Source organism: Podarcis erhardii (genome assembly GCF_964252035.2).
Source record: "Podarcis erhardii genome assembly, chromosome: 16".
Lineage (NCBI taxonomy): Eukaryota > Metazoa > Chordata > Lepidosauria > Squamata > Lacertidae > Podarcis > Podarcis erhardii.
In genome coordinates this window covers 1,007,578-1,034,593 of record NC_138514.1, presented here as the reverse complement: position 1 = coordinate 1,034,593, position 27,016 = coordinate 1,007,578, and the positions used below count along the sequence as shown (strand labels likewise).

The following is a 27,016-nucleotide window of genomic DNA, read 5'->3' as shown; positions in this document are numbered from 1 at the left end:
TCAAATGCCTTGCTGAAATCAAGGTAGGCTACATCCACTGCGTTCCCTCCATCTACCAGGCTTGTAATTCTGTCAAAAAACGAGATCAGGTTAGTCTGACATGACTTATTTTTCAGAAATCCATGCTGACTATTGGTGATCACAGCATTCCTTTCTAGGTGCTCACAGACTGTTTGCTTAATGATCTGCTCCAGAATCTTCCCTGGTATTGATGTCAGACTGACTGGGCGGTAATTATTTGGGTCCTCTCTTTTCCCCTTTTTGAAAATAGGGACAACATTTGCCCTCCTCCAGTCTGCCGGGACTTCGCCTGTTCTCCAGGAATTCTCAAAGATGACTGCCAGTGGCTCTGAGATCACATCTGCCAGTTCTTTTAATACTCTTGGATGCAGTTCATCTGGCCCTGGAGACTTGAATACATCTAAACTAGCCAAGTATTCTTGTACTATCTCCTTAGTTATTCTGGGCTGTGTTTCCTCTGCTGAATCATTTGCTCCAAATTCTTCAGGTCGGGCATTGTTTTCTTTATCGGAGAAGACTGAGGCAAAGAAGGCATTGAGGAGTTCAGCCCTTTCTGTGTCCCCTGTTTGCATTTCACCATCTTCTCCTCTGAGTGACCCCACGGTTTCTTTGTTCTTCCTTTTGCTACGAACATACCCATAAAAGCCTTTTTTGTTGCTTTTAACCTCTCTAGCAAGCCTGAGTTCATTCTGTGCTTTAGCTTTTCTGACTTTGTGTCTACACGTGCTGGCTATTTGTTTGAATTCCTCTTTGGTGGTTTCCCCCCTTTTCCATTTTTTGTACACATCCTTTTTTAATCTTAACTCAGTTAAAAGTTCTTTAGATAGCCACCCTGGCTTCTTTAGGCACCTTCCATGTTTCCGTCTCATTGGTATTGCCTGAAGTTGTGCTTTTATTATCTCCCTCTTAACAAACTCCCAGCCATCATGAACTCCCTTTCCTTTTAGTATTACTGTCCATGGGATCTCACCCAGCACTTCCCTAAGTTTTATGAAGTCGGCTTTCTTAAAGTCAAGAAATTGAGTCCTAGTATGCTTGGCTGCTCCTTTCCGCTGTATAGTAAACTTCAGAAGAGCATGATCACTCGCGCCTAATGATCCTTCCACTTCTACCCCACTAACCAGGTCATCAACATTGGTTAGGACCAGATCTAAAATGGCTGTTCCTCTTGTTGCTTCTCCCACTTTCTGGACAACGAAGTTTTCTGCAAGGCCAGTGAGGAATCTGTTTGACCTTATGCTCTTGGCTGAGTTTGACATCCAGCAAATATCCGGGTAATTGAAGTCCCCCATTACTAATATCTCCCTTCCTTTTGCATGCTTGGCCATCTGTTCCAGGAAGGCATCATCTATGTCCTCCGTTTGGCTTGGGGATCTATAGTAAACTCCCACAATGAGGTCCCTGTTATTCTTCTCTCCCTTAATTTTGACCCAAATGCTCTCACTTTGGCTTTGAGGTTCTAAATCTTGGATCTCTTCACAGGTATACACATCCCTGACATATAACGCCACTCCTCCTCCTTTCTTGTCTGATCTGTTTCTCTGAAATAGATTGTATCCCTCCATTATTACATTCCAGTCATGGGACGTATCCCACCAGGTTTCAGTGATGCCTATTATGTCATATTTAGTTTGCTGTACCAAGAGCTCAAGCTCATCTTGTTTATTTCCCATGCTTTGCGCATTAGTGTACAGACATTGAAGTCCATTAATCATTCCCCCGTGTCTCTTATTTAAGGATTTTTTCCTCCCACCACTAGGTCTGCGTGCTGTTTGCTCCATTTGGTCTATGACATTTGGATGATCATCTTCATCAATTGATAGACTCCTACCTTCAGGAGCACTGTCTCCCTCCCCCGCATTAGTCAGTTTAAAGCCCTCCTGATGAGGTTTCTGAGATTTTTGGCAAAAACATTCCTCCCAACCGTTGTGAGGTGCAGCCCATCGCTTGCCAGAAGTCCATCTTCAAGAAACTGCAGTCCGTGATGTAAGAATCCAAACCGTTCCTGTTTACACCATTTGCGAAGCCAGCTGTTCACTTCCACGATTTTTCTCTCTCTCCCTGGGCCACGTCGTTCAACTGGGAGGACAGATGAGATGACAATTTGTGCATTTAATTGCTTCAATTTCCTGCCCAGAGCCTCATAGTCTCTTTTGATCTTCTGGAGGCTATTGCTTGCAGTGTCATTGGTTCCCACATGCACCAAGAGGAAGGGGTATTTGTCAGTGGGTTTTATGATTCCTTGCAGTCGTTCAGTTACATCTTGGATCTTAGCCCCGGGGAGACAGCACACTTCCCGAGACATCTTGTCAGGCCCACAGATCACTGCTTCTGTTCCCCTCAGTAGGGAATCCCCTATCACCACTACACGCCTCCTCTTAGGTTTGGTCGGGGTTCTTCCGTGAGCTGTCCGTTCCAAGGTCGCCTGCGCATTCCCTGAGGACTGACTTTGCTGCTCGTCTTCATATACCTGATCGACAGTAATGAGGGAGAGATCCTCAAATGGAGTCTGCTCTTCGTCTTCCATGCTAGGGGAGAGGACCTCAAAGCGATTGTGTATTTCTAAACAATCAGAGCGAACCCTGGGCTTCCTACTTCTTTGTGTCACGTTTCTCCATATATCTGGCTCCTGTGTTGGTGAACTAGCCTCCTTCTCAGGGGAGTCCCCTGTCTCCTCCTTGGTGGAGACGGTGTGCTCTGTTGCTTCCAAGAAGAGCTCCAGCTCTCTAATTCTTTGGAGCGTAGCTACACGTTCCTCCAGTTGCTGGACTTTGTCTTTTAAGAGGGCAATCAACATGCAATTGCTGCAGGTAAAGCTGCCTGCCACCTTTGGCAAGATGGCAAACATTGTGCAGGAACCGCAGGCGACTGCAGCTGTTCCCTCACTCTCCATCTTGAGAACGTGTCGTTGGGGGTGGCTACAGCGGTCCTCCATCATAAGAAGCGTGCAGACAGGACAAATAACTCCCCCCCCCAAAAAAAACCTAGGTCTCCCCCAACAAACGTTTGAGACTAGCTCCCCTAAATGTACGATATAGATCAAACTGCGCGCGTCGCTAGGCGCGCGCCGCTGCCCTGCAAGCTCTGATAAGCTCCTCCCACAGCTAATCACCTACCTCAACAGAAACCCTGCCCCCTCTGACCTTTGCACAGGGAGAGCAGCTAATCAGCCACAAGAAACACACACACAAGAAAACCCTTTTTGCTCCTTCTTCAGCCGCTGCCCTGCAAGCTCAAGAAGGAGACTCCACCACACTCCTTGGCAGCAAATTCCACTGTCGAACAGTTCTTACTGTCAGGAAGTTCTTCCTAATGTTTAGGTGGAATCTTCATTCTTGTAGTTTGGAACCATTGCTCCGTGTCCGCTTCGTGATGTTGCCGACCTTCATGTCACATTTGCAGATGTCTGTGTTGCACAGAATTGGTCTGCCAAAGGGCCCTGGTGCCCAAAGGCAGCTCACCATAGACCAGGTCCTTGGGGATTCTTCTATCTTCCATTCTGTGCACATGATCAAGTGAGTGTTTCTGTCGCTGAGACAGAAGTGTGAAGATGCTGGGAGTAGCTCAGTTGATAAGAGTATGAGACTCTTAATCTCAGGGTCATGAGTCTGAGCTGTGTGTTGAGCAAAATATTCCTGCATTACAGGGGGTTGGACTTGATGACCTTTATGGTCCCTTCCAACTGATACAGTTGGGGCATGTTCTCAGGGATTGTGTGAAGAAGCCCAAATGACTGTCAGGGGTGGCAATTTGACCCCTGGGGTCTCTGCACCTGAGGCATTATGGGAGTTGTAGTCCAACAACAGCTGCAGAGTTGCATGCTAGCCGCCACTGCCTGAAGCTTGAGGAAGGGCCAAAGCCCAGGGGCAGAGCATCTGCTTTGGTTGCAGAAGGTTCCAGGTTCCAACTCTGGCATCTCCAAGTAGACCCTCCAACACCAAAGAGCAACTGGGCTACATGGACCAAGGGTCTGACTCTATCCTGAGTCAGACCATTGATGTTCCCAAAACAAAGTGTCTTGTGCATAAGCCAGTGGTAGCTGACCTGTGACCCTCCAGATGTAGCTGAACTGCAGTTTCTACCTGTCTCCCCCTCCCCCGTCATGGCCAGTGACAACAGCTGGAGGAGCCCAGGCTGGTTTGCCATCCCTGACATAAAGTTCTGTGGACTCCAGTCTGATGAGGTGGACTCCCATCCACAAGAGGACCTGCCACAGGATGCTTTTTGGTTATTTCCAGAATACCTGTTTGATGAACTTTGTACAACTTTTTTCTGGAGGTTAAGTAGTATTAACTATTTCATGAGCATTCATTCTGATTAGTTTGCTGGGTGGGGGAAAACATGAATGGAATATTGGTACATCTTCTCATCACTTTACCACAAAATGTACAAAATAGTGGTGGGGGAAGCTGGTCTGTTGTGCAAAAACACCAAATGAACTTTAATAACACAACCTGAATTTGCTGGCATGTGATGAAATCCCACTGTAAAGTAACAGCATCCCCTGAAGTGTCATGAGACTTCACTGTTGTCTGCTACAACAGCCCAATACAGCTACATGAATCTCCTAAATTATTTCGGAAGTAACACCAAGCCCACCGATAATGTGCGGGAAAGCTTACAGCAAGCGTACAAGATTGAGGAAAGCACAGTGTGAGCTTTTCAGGTCAAATCCTGTGTTAATTGTCAATTTAGTTGTTGTTGTTGTTGCTTAGTCGTTCAGTCCGACTCTTCGTGACCCCATGGACCAGAGCACGCCAGGCCCTCCTGTCTTCCACTGCCTCCCGCAATTTGGTCAGACTTGAGAACACTGTCCAACCATCTCGTCCTCTGTTGTCCCCTTCTCCTTGTGCCCTCCATCTTTCCCAGCATCAGGGTCTTTTCCAGGGAGTCTTCTCTTCTCATGAGGTGGCCAAAGTACTGGAGCCTCAGCTTCACAATCTGTCCTTCCAGTGAGCACTCAGGGCTGATTTCCTTAAGAATGGATAGGTTTGAACTTCTTGCAGTCCATGGGACTCTCAAGAGTCTCTTCTAGCACCATAATTCAAAAGCATCAATTCTTCGGCGATCAGCCTTCTTTATGGTCCAGCTCTCACTTCCATACATCACGACTGGGAAAACCAGAGCTTTAACTATACAGACCTTTGTTGGCAAGGTGATGTCTCTGCTTTTTAAGATGCTGTCTAGGTTTGTCATCGCCTTTCTTCCAAGGAGCAGGCGTCTTTTAATTTCGTGACTGCTGTCACCATCTGCAGTAATCATGGAGCCCAAGAAAGTAAAATCTCTCATTGCCTCCATTTCTTCCCCTTCTATTTGCCAGGAGGTGATGGGCCCAGTGGCCATGATCTTTGTTTTTTTGATGTTGAGCTTCAGACCATATTTTGCGCTCTCCTCTTTCACCCTCATTAAAAGGTTTTTTAATTCCTCCTCACTTTCTGCCATCAAGGTTGTGTCATCTGCCTATCTCAGGTTGTTGATATTTCGTCTGGCAATCTTAATTCTGGCCTGGGATTCATCCAGCCCAGCCTTTCACATGATGAATTCTGCATATAAGGTAAATAAGCAGGGAGACAATATACAGCCTTGCCGTACTCCTTTCCCAGTTTTGAACCAATCAGTTGTTCCATATCCACTTCTAACAAAACCTTATTAATGTTGCTTTTAATTTAATATGCTCTTAATTTCGACTAACAGTCAGAGGGATAGTTAGGATGATAAGGATATTGCCTCCCTCTGTGGGTGATGGATAGTCATGTCTTCTACAGTCATACCTCTGATTACAGATGCTTCAGGTTGCACACCATGCCAAACCCAGAAGTACCGGAACAGGTTACTTCCGGGTTTCGGCACTCGCACATGCGCAGAAGAGATAAATCATGCTTTGCGCATTCAGAGAAGTGCCGAATCGTGACCCATGCATGCGCAGATGTGGTACTGCAGGTTGCGAACGTGCCTCCCACACGGATCACATTCGCTACTCGTGTGTCCACTGTATTCTGCTTTTCTGTATTCCTGCTGAAGAGCTTTTTTGCATTTGGTCCTGTTAAGATGTGCACTGGCTGTCTCCCAGCAACGGTGCTGAGTGAGTGTCAGTGTGTTTGCAAAGAAAAGGAAGTTCCACTTTGTTTGAACAGAGTCTGTTCCTCACACTGCAGAGATGTGTAACTGAGAGGTGGCTTGAATGTGTTGTCTTTTCGGCTGTGATCCTGTGGAACACAGGAAGGCGCCTCATGCCAAGCCAGGCCATTGGTCCACTGAGCTCTAGATTGTTGGCACTGACTGGCAGCAGCTCTCCGGGAGGCATTCCAGCCCTGCCGGGAGATGCCTTTGGAGATGGAGCCTGGGTCCTTCTCCAATAGCTACCTGCAGCATCAAACCCCTTGAGGGTGTATTGTTTCTGTCTCTGGCTGTCACTCCAACTGGTATTGCTCCTCTGTTTCTTAGCTGAAATGCAACTTGAAACATATACTGCGTGGCCAGCTGAGTCACACCAGTGGTTGCAGTTCATCTCCAGGGCACCACATACATACCACAAATCAGAAACCATTCAACTAAAATAAATTATGCCAGTTTGCATCTCTCTTGTTGCTTTATTAATTGTGCCTCAGATCTGCAAAGCAGTGATAGGGGAATTTCAGCCTGGGCTATCCCTGCTTCAAAGCTCTGGGGGTGTCTCTGTCACCCCAGGTTGCATGGAGACAGTTGCTGGAGCTGGCAGCAATGGGGGAAGCTGGAGGCTGAAATCCTGAAGGCAGAAACACATTCTCTGCTGGGCGGGCAAAAGTCAAAGGCCAAGCTCCTCATCTTTGCCCGGGGCAGAGACTTCTTACTGGCTCCCAGTCCCAGAGGCTGAGGAAGGGCATCCAGGATTTCCATGGCAGAACTGAGGCTCTGCATGCTGAAACTCTGGGAGCTGCTGCCAGGCAGCGCAGACCATGCTTAGCTGTTAGCGTGACAGTACAAGGCAGCTCTCTGGGATGAGAGGACACACCCAGCCCCTTCTGAGCCCCATGAAGGCTTGGCGGTTCCAGGTAGCTCATTTGACCATGTTCCAGGTAGTCCCACCATGAAATTCCTGGTTAAGCCTTGGGGTCTTTGAGAAGTCCTGAGGATGGGGGTACTAGTGCTTTAGTGGCAAAGGAATGGAAGACATGGGGGGAGACACACCACCCTGATCTCCAAGTGATGCAAGATTGCAGGGGTTCCAGGCGATTACCAGTGTTTGCGTTTCCTTTGGAAATGAGGCACAACAGAGACTGTGGTGTCCTTGTGATATAGGGTTTATGTACACATATCTACGATGGAGGAACTCACAGCATTATGCACAAAGAGGTTCTTGCTTCTCCTGTGGTCTCAGTCTTGGATGCCAGCAGAAATCAGCCACGGCCCTCTGTCTCTCTGCTCTGCGCTGCCACTTTTTCTCTCTCAGCTCACATCCCAGCCAACTGCAATTCTAAAAACAACTCCTCTCCTTTCAGCTCTAAAACTCTACTACAGAGGCCTCTGACACGGAGCCACTCACTTTGTCCCCCAAGACTCATCTTTAGGGGGCGATCACCAGGCTGGCTCCTGCCTTGTATTTCAACATACTAAAGCCAGGAATTAGGAGGGGGGTCTCGGAGTCAGAAGGGGAGTCCAGGCACCCCACATATTCATAACAATATTGAAATCTAAGACTGTGGCACAATGTGGTGCCCTCCCTCTGTATTTTGAACTCCCAACTCAGCCCCAGCCAGCATTGCCATTGGTCAGGAATGATGGGAGTCAGTGGCCTGTGGTTAGGCCTCCATGGGGCTGTCCCTAAAAAAGTTTGGCCCAACTCACATTTGTAGACATGGCTTAGATCTGGTGTTCACCTCTATGGATGTTGGCGATCTGACACTAAGTAAAAGTGAAACGAAAGAAGAGCCATGGTCAGATCACTGCCTGGTGCAACTGGACTTCTCTGCAGCCCTTTCCCTCTGCAGGGAGGTGGGACTGATTCGGATGGTCCGCTCCCGCCACTTAATTGATCCAAATGGATCAAAATGGTTTCCAGGGAGTGGTAGGGGATATTTTATCCCATGCTGATGGCCTTTCAGCTGATTCATTAGTGGCCTGCTGGAATGCAGAGTTAACCAGGGCTATTGACTGTCTGGCTCTGAAGTGCCCTCTCTGATTGCATGGAGCCCGGACAGCCCTGTGGTTTTCCCCTGAGCTGAGGGTGATGAAACAATCTTTGAGATGGCTAGAGTGTCGGTGGTGGAAAACTCATTCTGAATTGGACTGGACACGGGCTAGAGCTCAACGTCGAGCCTACCAAGTGGCAATAGCGACTGCAAATAGGACCTTCTTCACTGCCTCTATTGTATTTGCAGAGAACAGCAGCAGGAGACGCTTTCAGGTGGTTCGCAATCTATCGGAACCACCTTCATCACCGGGGCCTGGTAGGGACCCCAAGATCTCCTGCAATGCTTTTGCGAAGTTTTTTGCAGATAAAGTTGCACAGATTCAGAAAGAGGTAGATTCCACCGTGGGAGCAGGGGCGGGGTGGGAGAGTGCTAGAGTCCTGTCTGGTCAAGTTGTGTGGGATCAATTCCAATCTGTTACCTCCGAGGTTGTGAACAGGCTGCTTGGACAAGTGAAACCGACCACCTGACTTAACTCAGCCTGCCTGCCAGTGAAGTGTTTCCCAGCAGCTGCAGAGATCCTTTTTTCGTAGAGATAATAAAAATGCTGATAAAAGTAATAAAAAGCTGATAAAACTAGTAAAAACCGCACAACTAATGCGGAGCTCAAATCAATGCTTCCTCTAACGACGGCATCTTGCCTCCTCCTTCGACCACCTGTCTCCTTGATCCTTGCCCATTCCTGACTAATGAAATGGGGGACTTCAATTACCCGGATATTTGTTGGATGTCAAACTTAGCCAAGAGCATAAGGTCAAACAGATTCCTCACTGGCCTTGCAGACAACTTCATTGTCCAGAAAGTGGGAGAAGCAACAAGAGGAACAGCCATTTTAAATCTGGTCCTAACCAGTGTTGATGACCTGGTTAGTGGGGTAGAAGTGGAAGGATCATTAGGCGCAAGTGATCATGCTCTTCTGAAGTTTACTATACAGCGGAAAGGAGCAGCCAAGCATACTAGGACTCAATTTCTTGACTTTAAGAAAGCCGACTTCATAAAACTTAGGGAAGTGCTGGGTGAGATCCCATGGACAGTAATACTAAAAGGAAAGGGAGTTCATGATGGCTGGGAGTTTGTTAAGAGGGAGATAGTAAAAGCACAACTTCAGGCAATACCAATGAGACGGAAACATGGAAGGTGCCTAAAGAAGACAGGGTGGCTAACTAAAGAACTTTTAACTGAGTTAAGATTAAAAAGGGATGTGTACAAAAAATGGAAAAGGGGGGAAACCACCAAAGAGGAATTCAAACAAACAGCCAGCACGTGTAGACACAAAGTCAGAAAAGCTAAAGCACAGAATGAACTCAGGCTTGCTAGAGAGGTTAAAAGCAACAAAAAAGGCTTTTATGGGTATGTTCGTAGCAAAAGGAAGAACAAAGAAACAGTGGGGTCACTCAGAGGAGAAGATGGTGAAATGCAAACAGGGGACACAGAAAGGGCTGAACTCCTCAATGCCTTCTTTGCCTCAGTCTTCTCCGATAAAGAAAACAATGCCCGACCTGAAGAATTTGGAGCAAATGATTCAGCAGAGGAAACACAGCCCAGAATAACTAAGGAGATAGTACAAGAATACTTGGCTAGTTTAGATGTATTCAAGTCTCCAGGGCCAGATGAACTGCATCCAAGAGTATTAAAAGAACTGGCAGATGTGATCTCAGAGCCACTAGCAGTCATCTTTGAGAATTCCTGGAGAACAGGCGAAGTCCCGGCAGACTGGAGGAGGGCAAATGTTGTCCCTATTTTCAAAAAGGGGAAAAGAGAGGACCCAAATAATTACCGCCCAGTCAGTCTGACATCAATACCAGGGAAGATTCTGGAGCATATCATTAAGCAAACAGTCTGTGAGCACCTAGAAAGGAATGCTGTGATCACCAATAGTCAGCATGGATTTCTGAAAAATAAGTCATGTCAGACTAACCTGATCTCGTTTTTTGACAGAATTACAAGCCTGGTAGATGAAGGGAACGCAGTGGATATAGCCTACCTTGATTTCAGCAAGGCATTTGACAAGGTGCCCCATGATATTCTTGTAAAGAAGCTGGTAAAATGCGGACTTGACTATGCTACCACTCAGTGGATTTGTAACTGGCTGACTGACCGAACACAAAGGGTGCTCATCAATGGTTCCTCTTCATCCTGGAGAAGAGTGACTAGTGGGGTGCCACAGGGTTCTGTCTTGGGCCCGGTCTTATTCAACATCTTTATCAACAACTTGGATGATGGACTCAAGGGCATCCTGATCAAATTTGCAGATGACACCAAACTGGGAGGGGTGGTTAACATCCCAGAGGACAGGATCACACTTCAAAACGACCTTGACAGATTAGAGAACTGGGCCAAAACAAACAAGATGAATTTTAACAGGGAGAAATGTAAAGTATTCCACTTGGGCAAAAAAAATGAGAGGCACAAATACAAGATAGGTGACACCTGGCTTGAGAGCAGTACATGTGAAAAGGATCTAGGAGTCTTGGTTGACCACAAACTTGACATGAGCCAACAGTGTGACGCGGCAGCTAAAAAAGCCAATGCAATTCTGGGCTGCATCAATAGGAGTATTGCATCTAGATCAAGGGAAGTAATAGTGCCACTGTATTCTGCTCTGGTCAGACCTCACTTGGAGTACTGTGTCCAGTTCTGGGCACCACAGTTCAAGAAGGTCACTGACAAACTGGAACGTGTCCAGAAGAGGGCAACCAAAATGGTCAAAGGCCTGGAAACAATGCCTTATGAGGAACGGCTAAGGGCATGTTTAGCCTGGAGAAGAGGAGGTTAAGGGGTGATATGATAGCCATGTTCAAATATATAAAAGGATGTCACATAGAGGAGGGAGAAAGGTTGTTTTCTGCTGCTCCAGAGAAGCAGACACGGAGCAATGGATCCAAACTACAAGAAAGAAGATTCCACCTAAACATTAGGAAGAACTTCCTGACAGTAAGAGCTGTTTGACAGTGGAATTTGCTGCCAAGGAGTGTGGTGGAGTCTCCTTCTTTGGAGTTCTTTAAGCAGAGGCTTGACAACCATATGTCAGGAGTGCTCTGATGGTGTTTCCTGCTTGGCAGGGGGTTGGACTCGATGGCCCTTGTGGTCTCTTCCAACTCTATGATTCTATGATTCTATGAAAGCGAGTCTGGAAGGGCTGGGCGATGGGCTCTGCGGGGTGGTGAATGCTTCACTCTGCGAGGGAGCCTTCCCAGAGCCACTGAAAGAGGTGGTCATTAAACCCCTTCTTAAAAAAACATAAAAAAACATCTTTAGACCCGGCCAATATGGCCAATTATCGCCCAGTCTCAAATCTTCCATTCTTGGGCAAGGTGATTGAGCAGGTGGTTGCTCAACAACTCCAGGCACACCTGGAGGATGCGGACCATTTGGATCCCTTCCAGTTGGGATTCAGGCCTCATCATGGGACTGAAACTGCCTTGGTCGCGCTGGTCAATGATCTCCGGCGGGCTAGGGACAAAGGTGAGAGCTGTTTCCTAGTTCTGCTGGATCTCTCAGCAGCCTTTGATACCATCGACCATAACATCCTTTTGGACCATCTAGAAGAGCTGGGAGCTGGGGGCACAATTATACAGTGGTTCCGCTCCTTTCTCCTGGGCTGTGTGCAGAAAGTAGTGTTGGGGGATGAGTATTCAAACTCCTGGGCTCTCACTTGTGGGGTGCCTCAGGATTCCATCCTTTTCCCCATGCTTTTTAACACCTACATAAAGCCGCTGGGAAAGATCATTAGGAAGTTTGGGTTGGGTTTTCATCGATATGCAAATGATACCCAGCTCTACCTCTCTTTTAAATCAGAACCAGTGAGGGCAGTGGAGGTCCTGTGTGAGTGCCTGGAGGTGGTTGGAGGATGGATGGCAACTAACAGATTGAGGCTGAATCTTGACAAGACAGAAGTACTGTTCTTGGGGGACAGGGGGTAGGCTGGTGTGGAGGTCTCCCTGGTCCTGAATGGGGTAACTGTGCCCCTGGTACACAGCCTGGGAGTCATTTTGGACTCACAGCTGTCCATGGAGGCACAGGTCAATTCTGTGTCCAGAGCAGCTGTCTACCAGCTTCATCTGGTACACAGGGTGAGACCCTACCTTCCCGCGGACTGTCTTGCCAGAATGGTGCATGCTCTAGTTATCTGCCGCTTGGACTACTGCAATGCGCTCTATGTGGGGATACCTTTGAAGGTAACTCAGAAACTGCAATTAATCCAGAATGCGGCAGCTAGACTGGTGACTGGGAGTGGTTGCTGGGACCTTATAACACCGGTCCTGAGAGACCTACATTGGCTCCCAGTACATTTCCAAGCACAATTCAAAGTGTTGGTGCTGACCTTTAAAGCCCTAAATGGCCTTGGATCTGTATACCTGAAGGAGCCTCTCCACCCCCATCGTTCAGCCCAGACACTGAGATCCAGCACCGAGGGCCTTCTGGTGGTTCCTTCATTGCAAGAAGTGAGGTTACAGGGAACCAGGCTCGGTAGTGGCGCCTGCCCTGTGGAACGCCCTCCCATCAGATGTCAAGGAAATAAGCAACTATCCTACTTTTAAAAGACACCTGAAAGCAGCCCTGTTTAGGGAAGTTTTTAATGTTTAATGCTGTATTGTGTTTTTAATATTTGATTGGGAGCCACCCAGAGTGGCTGGGGAAACCCAGCCAGATGGGCAGGATATATGATTATGATTATGATTATGATTATTGACTAGGCGGACTAGGGTAGTCCCCTAAATGTTCCTCTGCCACCTCCTTCCCAAAGCCCAGGAAGTTTCTGCCCAGCTTAGGGAGGGAGTCGGAATACTCATACAGTATGTGCAATGTCACACACAAACCGCCCCATCGTCCTTGCAAGCTGGCATCTCTGGCCCTAACTATTCCCCTACAAAAAAAATCACCACACGACACTGATGGGAGTTGTAGTCCAACAACATCTGCGGGCACCATGTTGGCTTTTCCTGCTCTCCTGTTGAATTTATTAAAACCATACTTCACTTTCTCAGATTTGGCAAGAATGACCTCCACCTTTTGGTACTTTCTGGAGGAGCTTTGAAGTGCTAGAAATGTATGATGTTTCTAAACTGAGAAGCTGAGAGTCTTAAGATCTGGCTGAAATATTGTTTGTTGGATGCAATTCTGTGCTAGTCATATGCAGGACTAGAAAAGGATAGAGCCCCTGCTTGAGTGCAGAAGGTCCAGGTCTAGTTAAATAAAGGATTGGGTAGCAGATGCTGGTCGGGGGCGGGGGGGGGGAGAACCTGTGCCTGAGACCTGGAGAGGTGCTGCCAGTTCCAGTAGACAATACTGGGCTAGATGGATAAATGTTTTGACCTGCTAGAAGGCAGCTTCTGATGTTCCCATCCCCAACTGGCAGCATCAATATTTTAGGCACCCAAATAAATCAGCACATGGAGTTTCTTCTACCACTCTGAACCCATTTTCTATCACAACATTTTGTCAGTGTATGGGGATGCACAGCCTGTTCCTGTGCTTGTTTACTCAGAAGTAAGTCCAACTGAGTTTGTCAAGACTTATTTCCAATGAAGTGTGCATTGTCTTCCTGAATCCTTGGACAGTTGCTGTAAGAACAGCTTATCTCCTCCTGTATTTATTTGCAGGCTTTCTCACAGCCACATCAGGGTCTCTTCCCACTCCACGTTTCTTAGCAACTGCAAAAAATGTTATGTAACTATGGTTACAGGAAAATTATGTGCTGAGGGATGTGCGTGTGCAGCCCTGATGCCAAGTGGTGTGGGAGTAAGCCAAGGCTGCAGAGAGTCTAGAGAATCTCAATGGCTCAGATTCTTCCAGAAACGAAACCACAGGCCTGCTGTTTGCTATTCTGACTCTGGAGAAGGGAGCCTTCTTTTTCTGGTGCTTTCTGTTGGAAAAGCCATCTCAAAGCTCCCTCTAGTGAGTTTTGCTGCTAGAGCTCCCAACAGAGCGAGGGTAGCATTTAACAACTCCAAACTCAATCCCAACTGAGATTCTGGACTCCTCCAGATGCTTTGCTCATTGAACATTTATCCTGACCCAGCTCCACCCCTCATCCACGGCGCTTGTGAGGCCCAGTGTCCTGGCCATTGTTAGCGATGGGGGAATCTAACAGTTTCAGTTTCTTTTTTTTCCAGCCTCAGATTCAGTTCTCCACATTTCCACGTCAGTTTGTAATTTTTTTAAGTGCTCGTGAAAATTTACCTGCATTTCAGGGCAAATTTCTCCCATTATGCAATTTTGTCTAATTGATCCATTTTTGTTTTTAAATTTTCATAGTTTGGTGTCTACATTTTTTTACACATTACTTGGCTGGAGAAGCGCACTGTAGAATTTGGAGAATGGCTGAGTTTGTGGCCACCTATTGTTTTGGAAAGTGCAATTTTAGTAGATTTGCCTAAGCACAGAAGAGCTTACAGGAAGCATCAAAAGGTTGGGAGAGAAGGTACCTCTTGTTGCTGAGGCCTGCTGTGTTTTGTTCTAGGAGCTCCATCTGGCAGTCAATTCACTTTCACATATGTGCATATGCAATTAAAAGGGGGGAGCCTGCAATGAGAAAGGGGGGCCTGTGCGCACATCTAAGATCACTTCTTAATTTTAACCTTGAGTGGAAGTGTTTGCAGGGGCGTACAAAGGTGGGTGGGGGTGGCGCACCTCGGGTGCCACCCGGGAGGGTGACAAGATGGCCTGCTGCCTCCCCCCCCCAGCTGTAGAGCGGCTGAGGGCACAGCGTCCGTATGGGCTGCCGAGCGTGCATGCTCCCCTAGGGTGCCAGAGAGGCTTCCTCTGCCTCTGAGTGTTTGCATTTGGCTCTGAGGCTCTGAGCAGCAGCTGGTCAGCTGTGTGCTGGCTGTGAGAGGAAAGCCTTCTGGTGCTCCCTGCTTGAACATCCATCCTTTCTTGGCAAAGGGCAGGGACAACAGCCCTGGCAAGGCACAGATTGAAATGGAGCCAATTCCCTTTCATGTGAGCCTGGCATTGGCTGTGCCATCATGTTTCATATGCTCCCACAGTATGACTGTCCTGCATTCAAGAAGAGATGCTCTGCTGGGAAGGAGCAGCTCTCAGGGAAGATTTCAGCCACTGTGATGGGATCATGTTCCAGCACCTAAATCTAGTAAACACACAGTGTTATCAAGAATAGACGGATCTTTTGGTTTCAGTTTCTCCCAATTTCTTCTTTTTTCTAATATTAAATTCTCTTCTGCCCAAAAAAAGTCCTGAAAATTCAGAAGTTCTTTAGTGGGAATTTCTTCTCAGATATACAATTTTGCATGTGATTTTTCTTCATATCATGCATTGTTGTATGTTATCTTCATTTTTATAAGACTTTCCCCTAATATATATGATTCTGGAGAACTGTGTTGCCAAATTTGGAGAAGTGCAAAATTTCAATGTTAGCTGTATTTTTGCTTATGTGTTTTTGGAAGTGTAGATTAAGTATTTATACATAAATATAAGAAACAAATGGACTTTCTCTCCTGAATTGGCCAGGGAAATGAATTCTGTGAATTTCCATGCCCTTTATTTCTGAGGCTCGTCATTCCTATTTAATTTTTTCACCCTGTGCTTCATAAACATCTTTTCTACCCCGGGGTCTTTTTGACCACCATGGGGCCTTTCTTCACCTTCTGAATTGCTGGTCATTGCAGGAACAATGGTTTAGAAATTGGTGCCTGGGTATTTCTTCTTCTCTCCTTGTTCCTTTTCCCTTGTCTATTGTGCTTTTTTAAGACTGTAAGCCTGAGGGTGAGGACTGTCTTGTTCTGCTTGTAAGTAAGCCCCTCTGGGAGACTCTTTGGCTGAAAAGTGGGGTGCAAGTGCTCCAGATAAAGTGGGGTGCCAGTGCTCCAGAAGCCTTTTGAAATTGAACCTGGGACTTTCTGCCTGCAGAGCAGATGCTCCACTTCTGAGCACACAGCAGCCCTCCGGATCCTCTGGGACTGTGTTCCCTTTACCATAGAGCAGTGATGGCGAACCTTTTAGAGACCGAGTGCCCAAACTGCAACCCAAAACCCACTTATTTATCGCAAAGTGCCAACACGGCAATTTAACCTGAATACTGAGATTTTAGTTTAGCAGGGGAGGTTGGCGCAGCAACAGAGTGGTGCCTCGGTTTTCGAACTGCTTAGTTCTCAAACTACTTGGAACCCAAACACTTCAAACATGGAAATGAGTGTTCCGGTTTTCAAACTTTTTCCAGAGTCCATGCTCTGTTCTGAGTATAACTTCCGTTTTGAGTGCCACACTTCCATTTTCAGAGGGAAGGCGGGCTGAGCAGCAAGTGAGTAGGCACCTGCTACCCTCCAGTGCTGGGTCCCTCCACTGCCACAACAGCAACCACCCCATCTTCCAGCTCCGGAGGCGCTGAGTGAGGGAAGGCTGGGCTGAGGCGAGCAGGCAAGGGATGCCGCCGCCGCCGCCGCCGCCACCCCCAGCCTGCTCCGGCTCCGGCTCCTGGATTGGGCTGCTCCGCTAGGCAGTGCTGCTGCTTGCACAGGAACAGGAGCTGGATCGGGGCTGCTCAGCTGGGGAGGTGCAGGCTCCATCCCACTTTCCATTGAGGGGTTCGCGGCTGCACTCCCCTCAAGGGAGAAGTTTAAAAGAATCCCCACCTCCGCATGAGATCCCCTGCAGCCCTGTGAAGGCAGCCAGGCTGAATAGTTGCTGAGGTTGGGGAAGGTGGAGGCAGCCCAGAAGCTGCATCTGAGAGCCCCTGCACCACCTGAAGGCAGCTAGGCACTCCCCAGCTGAACTGCCCCATCCCGCTCCTACTTGCGAGCAAGCAGGAGCATGGCTGGAATCTCTCAGAAGTGGAGGCTTCGTGCTTCCTAGCCGAGAGATCCCCGCCCTGCTCCTGCTTGCGTGCAAGTTGGAGTGGGATCGGGCAGTTGAGCTGGGGAGTGCCTAGCTGCCTTCTGGTGGTGCAGGGGCTCTCAGATGCAGCACGAAGCCTCCACTCCACTTCGGACTCCGCTCCCACACCACAGCAGTAGCAGGAGGAAAGCGGCTGCTTGGAAACCTCGGCGGCCCACCAACGCAGCAGTGCGCTTCTGAGCGCGTACATAGCGCTATGCCCTCCCCACCCACAACGGAGGCTCCCCAAGGGAAAATGTGCACCCTGGAGGTTGTGGCTCCATTCTGCACACACCCCACACCCTATCCGAGGCACTTCTACTCAGACACAAGTTGAGCTGAGGACTCGACGCGCTGCCCTTGCCTTCTGCCGGCTCTGTGCTGGGGTGAGGGCTCTGGAGTGCCCCCTCTGGCACGCGTGCCATAGGTCTGCCACCACCGCCATAGAGTAATCCTAGCCTGACCTGGGATTTGGAGGAAGAACATGCCTGTGAGTCTTTTGTGGCCGCCCCCCTCGCCTGCCCTCTCTTCTTGCTCACCTGGCAGGAGTCTCTCTTCTTGGCAGCACATGATGTCCTGACCAGACAACTGAAGGATGTTGCTAATGCCCTCCTCCAGATTGGCTGCAGCTTCTCCTGGTCCTCATCTAGCAAGTAAAGGAATTTGCTGTTCTGCGGCCTGACTTTTGGCAGTCAGGAGAAAGTTGAGCTCTGCAGCATCTGCTCCTCTCCTTCTGTTTTGCAGCATTATCTGCAGGGTCACGTGGGGCTCCTGTGCTGCGAGCCAAATTGCCAAGTGTTGCAACCAGTTGCACATAAGCTATTCCTAGGGAAGGGGCTTTTATAAGAAAATTGGCACCTACTTCTGCCTCATGAACCTTAGAGTTGTAATGGGGGATGATCTGACTGTGTGGCTATAGGAGGGGGAAATTGCTCCCTGTCTTCCCTTGCAACAATCATTGTGTGAAGAATTGTTTAAAACAGATGCTCCCCCCACCCCACCCCGTCCTTTTGTTCTGACAGAAAAATCGACCCTGGCAACTATTTCTAATAGGCGATCCATCCGCATGCCTTATTGACATGAGCAGCTCCAGAGGTCATTGCCCGCATCCTCCAGGACAAGCTTTGCGTCCTCTCCTGCTGCTGCTGCTGCCCCACAATGCCTCTGGATAAGCCCACATCCCAGACTTGCCATTGGGGGGCTGGTCTCCAGGCTCGCTGGAGAGAGAGGTTTTTCTCCAGGGGGGCAGTTCAAATGGACTTCATGCCCAAAGAGAAAGGGGACTCCAATAATGCCAGGAATCTTGGGCTGTGCCTGTACTCTGGAGATTGCATTAGAGATTACATTAGCACCAAAGGCAACTAGCACAGCTGGACGGGTCACCAAAGTCTGTAGCAACTAAAGGGAGGGCAGCTGTGGTGGGGGCTTTTCAAGGAAAAGTTGGGTGGCCATCTGTCAGGGATGCTTGAGCTGTGCTTCCCGCATTGCAGGGGGCTGTAGATGACTCTTGGGAATCCCTTCCTGCTACACAATTATGGAGTTCTATGATCTCTTTGAGAAGTGTTCAGCTGAGTGAAGTCTGCAGGATGAGAAGGGACCTGCCTGCCATTTTACAGTTGTACTCCCTGTGCTTCCTCATGAAGGAAGGGATAAGATTACTCAGTAGTAAGGGAAATGCACACTGCATATTATCATGAACCCATCCTTCCCCTTGCAGCCTCCCTTTGCTGAAGTTTAATGGACTTCCTTGGAGTAGACTTGTCATCCTGATGGCATTGTTCTATGTGTCATTTGTCTGGGTGTCATGTTGGCCGCCATGGTGTCTTGCCTTCTCTGCCGGCCATCTTTTGACCTCTCAATGCATGAACATGTCCTGACAAGCAAGCAGGCACAGGGGATCTGCAGCTTTAACCCTCCTTAAATAAGGAGTTTCCTCGCCAATACAGGTCTTGCTACAAAAGTCGGGTCCCTCCCCCACTCCCTGCTGAGCTGCAGGAAGAGTCCATGGCGCTCCAGGTGCTCACCGTGTCCGTGTTCCTTTGGAGAACTGACACATGGCAGAGACTGTTGTAGATTTAAGAACTATGGCTTATTCACCTTTTTACACGTCTGCATGGAGAGAGTCCAGATCTTACAGCTTGGTCATTTCAAGAGGAGCTTGTCCCCCATGGCAGTGCAACCCTGGAGTCCAAGGCATCTCTCCCAGCCAGCCTGCAGCCAACCTGCCCAAGATGGATCCCAATCTTCCTTCCTCCTTCTTCTTCCCAGAACGCAGCTCTGCAGCTTGTACTTTCATCCATATCCCAATTAATAAAAATCCTGCCATTTATTAATTTTTAGGGTTTAGGGGGGCCCCACCCCCCAAAAATTCTATAACAATGTTATATATATCTCATTGCAGACATCTGTAGTAACACTGTTTGAAACAACCTGTTTGAAAAACGCTCCCTTTCTCTTCAGGTCACATCCTTCAGTAGCCATTCTTCATACCCTCCTCCATCAGGGTTTTCTCCTGGCTCAAATATGTCCTTAAATTCCATTAAGAACTCCTGCCTACCTCCGTGGAGGAGAGAGGTGTGTGTGAGTGTGTAGAAACGATCCTATTGTACAAAAGCAAAATGTATTATTATTAGAACAAAACAAACCAGGAAACCCCTCTCCAACAAACACATTCAAAAGGCCATAGAATGTTAATTAGCCAAAGGCCTGGTTATAGAGGAACATTTTTGCCTGGTGCCTAAAGATGTATCATGAAGGCACCAGGCAAGCCTCCCTGAGGAGGGCATCCCACAAACATGGAGCCACCACAGAATAGGCCCATTCTCCTGTTGCCACCTTCCGGACCTCTCGTGGAGAAGGCACTCAAAGAAAGGCCTCACATTATGATTGCAGAGTCTGGATCAGTTCATATGGAGAGAGGCGGTCCTTGATGTATTGTGATCCTGAGCCATTAAAGGCTTTATAGGTCCAAACCTTTATGTATCCAAAATGTGTATTCATTGCTCATCCACTTCTGCCTCTGGCTCTGCCCTCCAGTGGCCTGTGTTCCCCAGAGGGTTCCCAAGAAGGGAAGGTGCCCCTTTGACTGGAAAAGGTTTGTCACACACCCCTTACAGATGGGTCCCTTTTCCCAGAGGCTGTCGTCAGAGTGCCCCTGCCATAGGAAGTCTAGAGTTGAGTTGTGAGAGTCAGTGCCTTCGCCGTTTTTTTACCAGCACCACTCCATGTGCTCTGAATGCTTTCCCTGAGAAAGATCCCTCAGCGCCCATGTTGTTCTCTCCCCAGAATCAGGACAGGGTAATTTTTTCAGTTCTTCCTGTTTTATGGTTGGAGGTGTCAGCTCTTCTGTTTTTTACTTGTTGGGTCTTAGTTGCTGTTTTTAGCTCCTATGAAGAATTTTAGCTCTGGTTTTGTGATTTTTCAATATATATGTACTGGCTTGGATTTTATGTCTTATTGAAGGTGTGTTAAAGATAGGTAGCCGTGTTGGTCTGCCATAGTCAAAACAAAACAAATTCCTTCCAGTAGCACCTTAAAGACCAACTAAGTCAGTTCTTGGTATGAGCTTTCGTGTGCATGCACACTTCTTCAGATACACTGAAACAGAAGTTTCCAGACCCTTCTATATAGTGAGAAGGTGGGGAGGGGTATTACTCAGAAGGGTGGTGGGAATGGGTGATTGGCAGATAGCTGTGATGAGCCTGTTGGTGTGTGTGTGTGTGTGTGTGTGTTGCTATGTTTTAAATGCATATGAAAACCCATGCAATACATCTAGTAGATATCAGAAATGCAATGTTGTTGTTGTTGTTGTTGTTGTTGTTGTTTAATCGTTTAGTCGTGTCTGACTCTTTGTGACCCCCTAGACCAGAGCACGCCAGGCCCTCCTGTCTTCCACTGCCTCCCGCAGTTTGGTCAAACTCATGCTGTTCGCTTGGACAACACTGTCCCACCATCTCGTCCTCCGTCGTTCCCTTCTCCTTGTGCCCTCCATCTTTCCCAACATCAGGGTCTTTTCCAGGGAGTCTTCTCTTCTCATGAGGTGGCCAAAGTCTTGGAGCCTCAGCTTCAGGATCTGTCCTTCCAGTGAGCACTCAGGGCTGATTTCCTTCAGAATGGATAGGTTTGATCTTCTTGCAGTCTATGGGACTCTCTAGAGTCTCCTTCAGCACCATATTTCAAAAAGAAATGGCAATACTGACTGCTTAATTTCACCATCAGTGACAAACAGTTGCAAAGCAAGAAAACATGCCTGTGTGTGTGTGTGTGTGTGCGCGTGCGCGCGTGCACACACACAGAAGCAAATAAGGAAGGGCATTGCCCTGAGTGTGGGGTAGAGGTAAAAAGTCAAGAATGTAAATAACTCAGGCGTATGATGAAGGAAAATACAAGTGAAGGCTGTCTTATCTAGATCAGGCAGAATTGGCTAAGAATGTGAGAATCCTGCTGCATCCAGCCAGTTACCTCTGGGGAGCTTACAGGCCTGGGCCCAAGGGCAATAGCCTTCCCTGCTGCTGATCCATCAACAACCCATATTCAGGGGCCTAAGGTTGCTGATACTGTATTGCAGATAATATGTAGTCCTCATGGCTGGCAGCTGTTGATAGCCATATCTTCCACAAATTTCTCTAATCCCCTTCTAAATACATCTTGGTTGGTGCATAATCCCATATTTTATGGTAACAAATTCCATACTTTAGTTTGGATGGGGAACCAGACCTGTCTATCTCTCCTCTACCAAGTGCAGGCCAAATGTGACAGGTGGGTGCAGTGACTTCAAGCCTGCTTTCTGCAGGGATTAGCTGTGCAATTGAGTTCCCTACATCTGATGTCACACAGGTATGGCTCTGGGAAAACAGCCTTGTGGGTCAAACTGGAGTACATGCTAAGCCACATCCAGCATGCGGGCTAGAGGTTCCTCACTCCTTGTTTCACTAGATGCTGTGTGAAGAAGCACTTCCTTTTGTCCACCCAGAATCTCCCAATATCTCTTCTTCACTGGATGACCCCAGGCTCTAGAATTATGAGAGAAGAAGTCTGCTTTCCTCCTCTTCCTTATCCACCCTCTTCCCAACATGGTAGTTTTTCTTTGTAAGATTATCCTACAATCAGAATGTTAGCAGGTTGCATATGGGGGCTGAGGAATGAGATTGTTTTGTGACATGTTTTGAGAGCCTGGTTTTGTGTGCAGGTGTTGTGCTCAGTGGAGCAATCCGTGGTGCTGTTTTGCCCCTCCAAAAGAGTTGTTCCAGTTATGCATTTCCCTAAAGTCAAGCAGTGTGCCAGAGCAATGGAAGCATTTCTGCTGACACTTTCTTTTGTAGTTGCTTAGCCCTGAGAAGGTGAGGTTGTGGCTTCAGATGTCACATCGCATTTGTATCAAATCAGTTGCCAGAGCCAGGACATTATCCACTACCTGGACTGCAGGACTCAGAACACCTCTGTGGACCAAGTTACTGGGAATGGCAACCAAGTTGTGCTCAGGTGCTGCTTGCAGAGTTCCCAGGCAGTGCTGGATTAAACCCTGTGGAGAGACCCCATGACAGTTGAAATCTTGCCCCCCGCCCAGTGGGATAACATTGAACTAAGAAAGCTTGAATGTAATTTCCCCCCAAGATCAAATCAATATTATTTTCAGCGGTTGTCACATGGGGTCCAGAGGCTGGTGCCTACTCTGCCTATTTGGTAATCTGGCACTGTTCCCAGGGGCATCTGGCTGGACAGAGTGCTGGTCTGGAAAGGCCTTTGGTCTGATCCTGCAAGGCTGGTTGGTTGGCATCTGTCTGTCTCCATTGGAGACAAGGGAGGTCAAGTCAAGCTGTTGGGAGGTTGCAGTGCTTGCTGTGGCTGCAGAGACGCATGCAGGAGAGACATGCTTTGCTGCAGTTGTGCTGCTGCAGACGCACCCGGGCGTTTCTTCGCCCTGCTTCCTGCCAGGGGTGCGGATGCCGGGCCGGACTGACTGTCTCCAGGCAGCCCTGGATTTAGGGTGGTGTGGGAAGTTCCCCCGCACACGGTGCCGAACTAAGGGGGCACAAAATCGAGCAGATCAATTTGGGGGTGCCAAAGATATTCGTCCGTGCTCCGGGAGCTGCGGTCGTCTGCCAAGGCTCACCCTTGTCGCCAGCCCGGCTTCTCCTCTCCCGTGGCGCCGGTGCGGCTGATGGCGACTCCTTGCCTCTCCCGGCGACCAGCCCGCAGCCCGTGCTGCTCCCTCGGGAATGCGCCTCCGCAGCCCCGCCAGACGTGGCGTGTTCGGGGCACCTGCCCGTCATCCTCCCCGGGCCCGCTGGATGGCCGAGCGTAACGTGTGAAGCGGCCGTGCGCGTGCAGGCGGGGCGAGCTCGCCGGGGCGGCGCTCGGGCGGCTTCTGCTCCGAATTGGGCGCGCTCCTCCCGCGCGGCGGCGGCGGCGGGGGCGGCGAGTCCGCGCTGGGGCGCCCGGAGCGGGCGCGGCAATGGGCTGAGCGAGCGCGGCCGGTCCGCGGAGGCTCCTCTGGCGCGGCCCTTGGGCCCGATCCCCTTCCCGCCGGCGAGCCAGCCAGCGAGCGAGGGAGCCAGCGAGGGAGGGAGGCGGCGAGCCGGGCGGAGGCGGCGCGCAGAAGCGGAAAGCCGCGCTCACGCCGGAGCCCGTCGGCGCCGGATCCGCGCCTTCCTGCCGGCGCCTCTGGGCCGCCCCTCCATTTTGAAGGCAGCCTCGTCCCCATGGCGTTCAGCTCGTCGTGGCAGCTGCTGTCGCCCGTCCAGTGGGCCAAGTGGACGTGGTCGGCCGTGCGCGGCAGCGGCGGCGGCGGCGCGGCGGGGCCCGAGCAGGACGGCCTCGCCGGGGCGGACGGGCAGGGGCAGCGCGAGGACGACGAGGAGGACGCGCAGGCGGACACGAAGTCGCTGAGTCTCAGGCAAGGCGGGCGCCCTTGGGGTTCGACGGGGCCGTTTCACACGAGACGCCGAGCGCAGCTCGGGGCGCGGGCGGGCGGGCGGGCGGGCGGGCTGCGCGCTGGAGGGGCGCCTCGTGGGTCCCCGGCGCCGCTCTGCCCAGGCCGGGCTTCCCGTGGCGCCGGGGGCCAGACCGGCCGCGGGCATCGGCAAACGCACGTCGGAACGGCCTCGGTGGGAAGGCCCATCTTCATGTGCAGGGCATCCTCTGCCATGCTGGGTGCCTGTGTGAATTAGCCCAGATCGGGCATCCGTGAGGAGCAAACCTCTGTTTTAGACCTGATTGCCACATCCACCCACAGCGCATGCGCAGCTAAAACCGTGCTAGATGCCTATTTTGTTTCTTGAATGAAGTGTTCAGAGAAGCTGGGTCTTAGTCCTTTCACCACTTTTTGACTATCTTTACTGTGCCTGGAAGAGAAATACCCCGTGGAGATGTGTCTCTGAGTAAAGGCAAAATGTCTTTTCTTATCGTAGCGGTTGTATTCGGGGCTCCATAGGTGAGCCCCTTCTCCTCTTGCAGCCGGTTCTCAGGCCTGCGTTCTGTGGCTACTCTGTGATAAGAGGAATGCTCTCCCCATTTGGTGCTGCTTCTCAGGGAGATTTCAGAGAGGTCAGGGTTTCTAGGTCAAACTTTTTTGGCAGCATTAATTTCCAGGAAGTAACTGCAGGGCTTAACTCTCCCTGGACCTCACTTCATCTCTTGGAGGTAAATGTTCTTACTTCTAATACCAGATGCTTCTAACACATGCTCAGAGGCACTCCCTGGGCTGTATGCTGCTGTAGAAAACTGGTTGTGGGAGGACAGCCTTACAAAGCGAGGCTCAGCCAAAGTCCTACCTATAAGCAGGTGAAGCAGCTGCCTCAATTCATCCGGCAATGAGGCAAGGTGGGAGTCTGCCTGAGTGACATTCCATAGGCAGGGTGTGAACCACCTCCCTCCTTCTCTATCCCAGATTTCTGTTGGGGTTGCTAGTGCTTGCTCTGGAGAGCGGAGGCACTTGACACATGCTTTTAAGGCCAAATTCTTTATCACGGTTTCACAATTTCCATGCCTGAGCCCTGGCACAAAAACTGGGTCTTGGGTTTTGCTTTACTTCTTAATGTATGATGAATTAATACTGTGAAATGCAGCCCTCTCCCAATTTGCTTGGGGCCACTGACCAGGGAGTCATGCCTAGTTTGCAACTCCCTGCAGAGTGACCCCCAAGCAGTTGCAGAACTACAGTTTCCTATCCTGTTTTCTGTTACGGGTTAGCAAGTGGCAGCCCTAGGGCTGCATCTGGCCCTCTGAGGCAGCAGTGGGACTTGCTGGCTCTCTGATTTGGAGGGTTGCCCTGAACCCTCCTGCTCAGAATCGCTGCCCAGTGAAACTAGATGAGCAACCAGGGCAGGGATGGAGAACTTGGGGTCCTCCAGATGTTGTTGGGCCGCAACTCCCAACGTATTTGGCTATGCTGACTGGAGCTGATGGGAGGTGGAGTCCAAGAACATCTGGAGGGCTGCAGGTTCCCCATCTGTGGTCTGCTTCAACAGCTATTAGCTCTGTGTTATGGAGAAAGGGTCCCATCAGCAGAAGCCTGAGCAAGGACTTCTGCTTGCTCAAGGGGTCTTCACCCCACATGCATCCCCTGTGCTCCCTAAAATTGGCTCTGGGGAGGCCAGAGAACCCCAGAAGTGTGCATGGGTGGAAGAGAGGCCAGCAGAAATATTTGCCCTGATCAACACTCTGCAATATTGAATTCCTCCCTGAACCTCCATATGCAGAGACAGTTATGCTTCAAGTACTAGACATAGGCAGTTACAGATAGGTAGCCGTGTTGGTCTGCCATAGTCAAAACAAAATAAAAAAATTCCTTCCAGTAGCACCTTAAAGACCAACTAAGTTAGTTCTTGGTATGAGCTTTCAGTGTATCTGAAGAAGTGTGCATGCACACGAAAGCTCATACCAAGAACTGACTTAATTGGTCTTTAAGGTGCTACTGGAAGGAATTTTTTTATTTTGTTTAGACATAGGCAGCAAACCATGGGGAAGGGTTGGGGAACCTTGATCCCAGGGGCTAAATTTGACCCTCCAGTCTTCTCCACCTGGTCCTTGGCCTCTCCTCAGGAAGCACCCCTCACTGGCTTGACCAGGGACTCTTTTTGCCTGTACGAAGTTTGCATTCATTGCTTCTCCCACTTTTGCCTCTGGCCCTGCTGGCCACTGGCATGTGGCCCTCACAAGGTTACTCAGAAGGAAATGTGGCCTTTGGACTGAAAAAGCTTCCCAACCCCTGCCATAGTGGGGATGCTCTGCTATGTGTGTTGAAGCATGCATGTGCTGAGACAGCCCCATGGCTGTCAGGGACGCCATGAAGTCCTGAGCCAGCTCATTTTGGCCACCTCGGCTTGGATATTGAAGTCCCCCAATACCACCATGTGAGTGAGTGGATCCCCCATGGGCACCATTGGTGAGTTTTCTCCCTGTGCAAACCCTTCGGGCTGTTTGCCTTTTAAGAACATCTGTCTGTTAACTGCAAAACTCATAATGACATTGTGCATCGTTTGGCCATGACACAGACAGTATTTTGTCTGATTCATCAGAAGTCTCAGTAAGAGAAATTCTGAGTGCCTGGCAATGGCCAGGAAGGTTTGTTGAAACCCTACTTGAGAAGATGTTCAGAGCTGGGCTGGGAGGAGTGGCTAATTTGTCCTTCTCTTCCCTCTCCTTGTCTGCAGTTCAGATTCAGAAAGCCATTTTGGGACTCCCGAGGCAGAAACCCCAGTCCGCTCGCTGGGAAAGGAGCTGGAGGAACCATCCCTGCACCTGTTGGAGCCTGAGACTGAGCCCCAAGGTAAAGAGGCATGGAGGTTCCTTCTCGCACCTTTTCAATGGAGTTAGAAGATGCCGTTGGATGCACAGGTGCCTCTTGTGCAGGCAGACTTGATGGTCTTTCAGACTCCTCTGTGAAGACCAAGGTTGCAGATCATCTCTATTTGGCTGCTTTGGGAAACAGGATGCTTGGCTGCAGCCATGTCTAGCAGACAACAATTGTGCATCAGCATCTTGGTTTGTGT

At 49.4% G+C, this 27,016-nt stretch overlaps 1 protein-coding gene across 5 annotated transcripts in view; it reads left to right on the top strand.

The window, feature by feature from the left end:
• Positions 1 to 27,016, top strand: part of TACC1 (transforming acidic coiled-coil containing protein 1) — a 110,911-nt gene that overhangs the window by 31,542 nt on the left and 52,353 nt on the right. For 2 of the 5 annotated variants that reach the window (XM_081843874.1, XM_081843872.1), the window contains exons 1-2: positions 23,673 to 23,919; positions 26,678 to 26,793. In XM_081843874.1, the coding sequence (XP_081700000.1) occupies positions 23,726 to 23,919; positions 26,678 to 26,793 (310 nt within the window). In that variant the 5' untranslated portion in view covers positions 23,673 to 23,725. Of the gene's footprint in view, positions 1 to 23,672; positions 23,920 to 24,619; positions 24,846 to 26,677; positions 26,794 to 27,016 lie in introns of those variants that run through there. The other 3 variants (XM_081843873.1, XM_081843876.1, XM_081843875.1) reach the window with 3 other exon arrangements.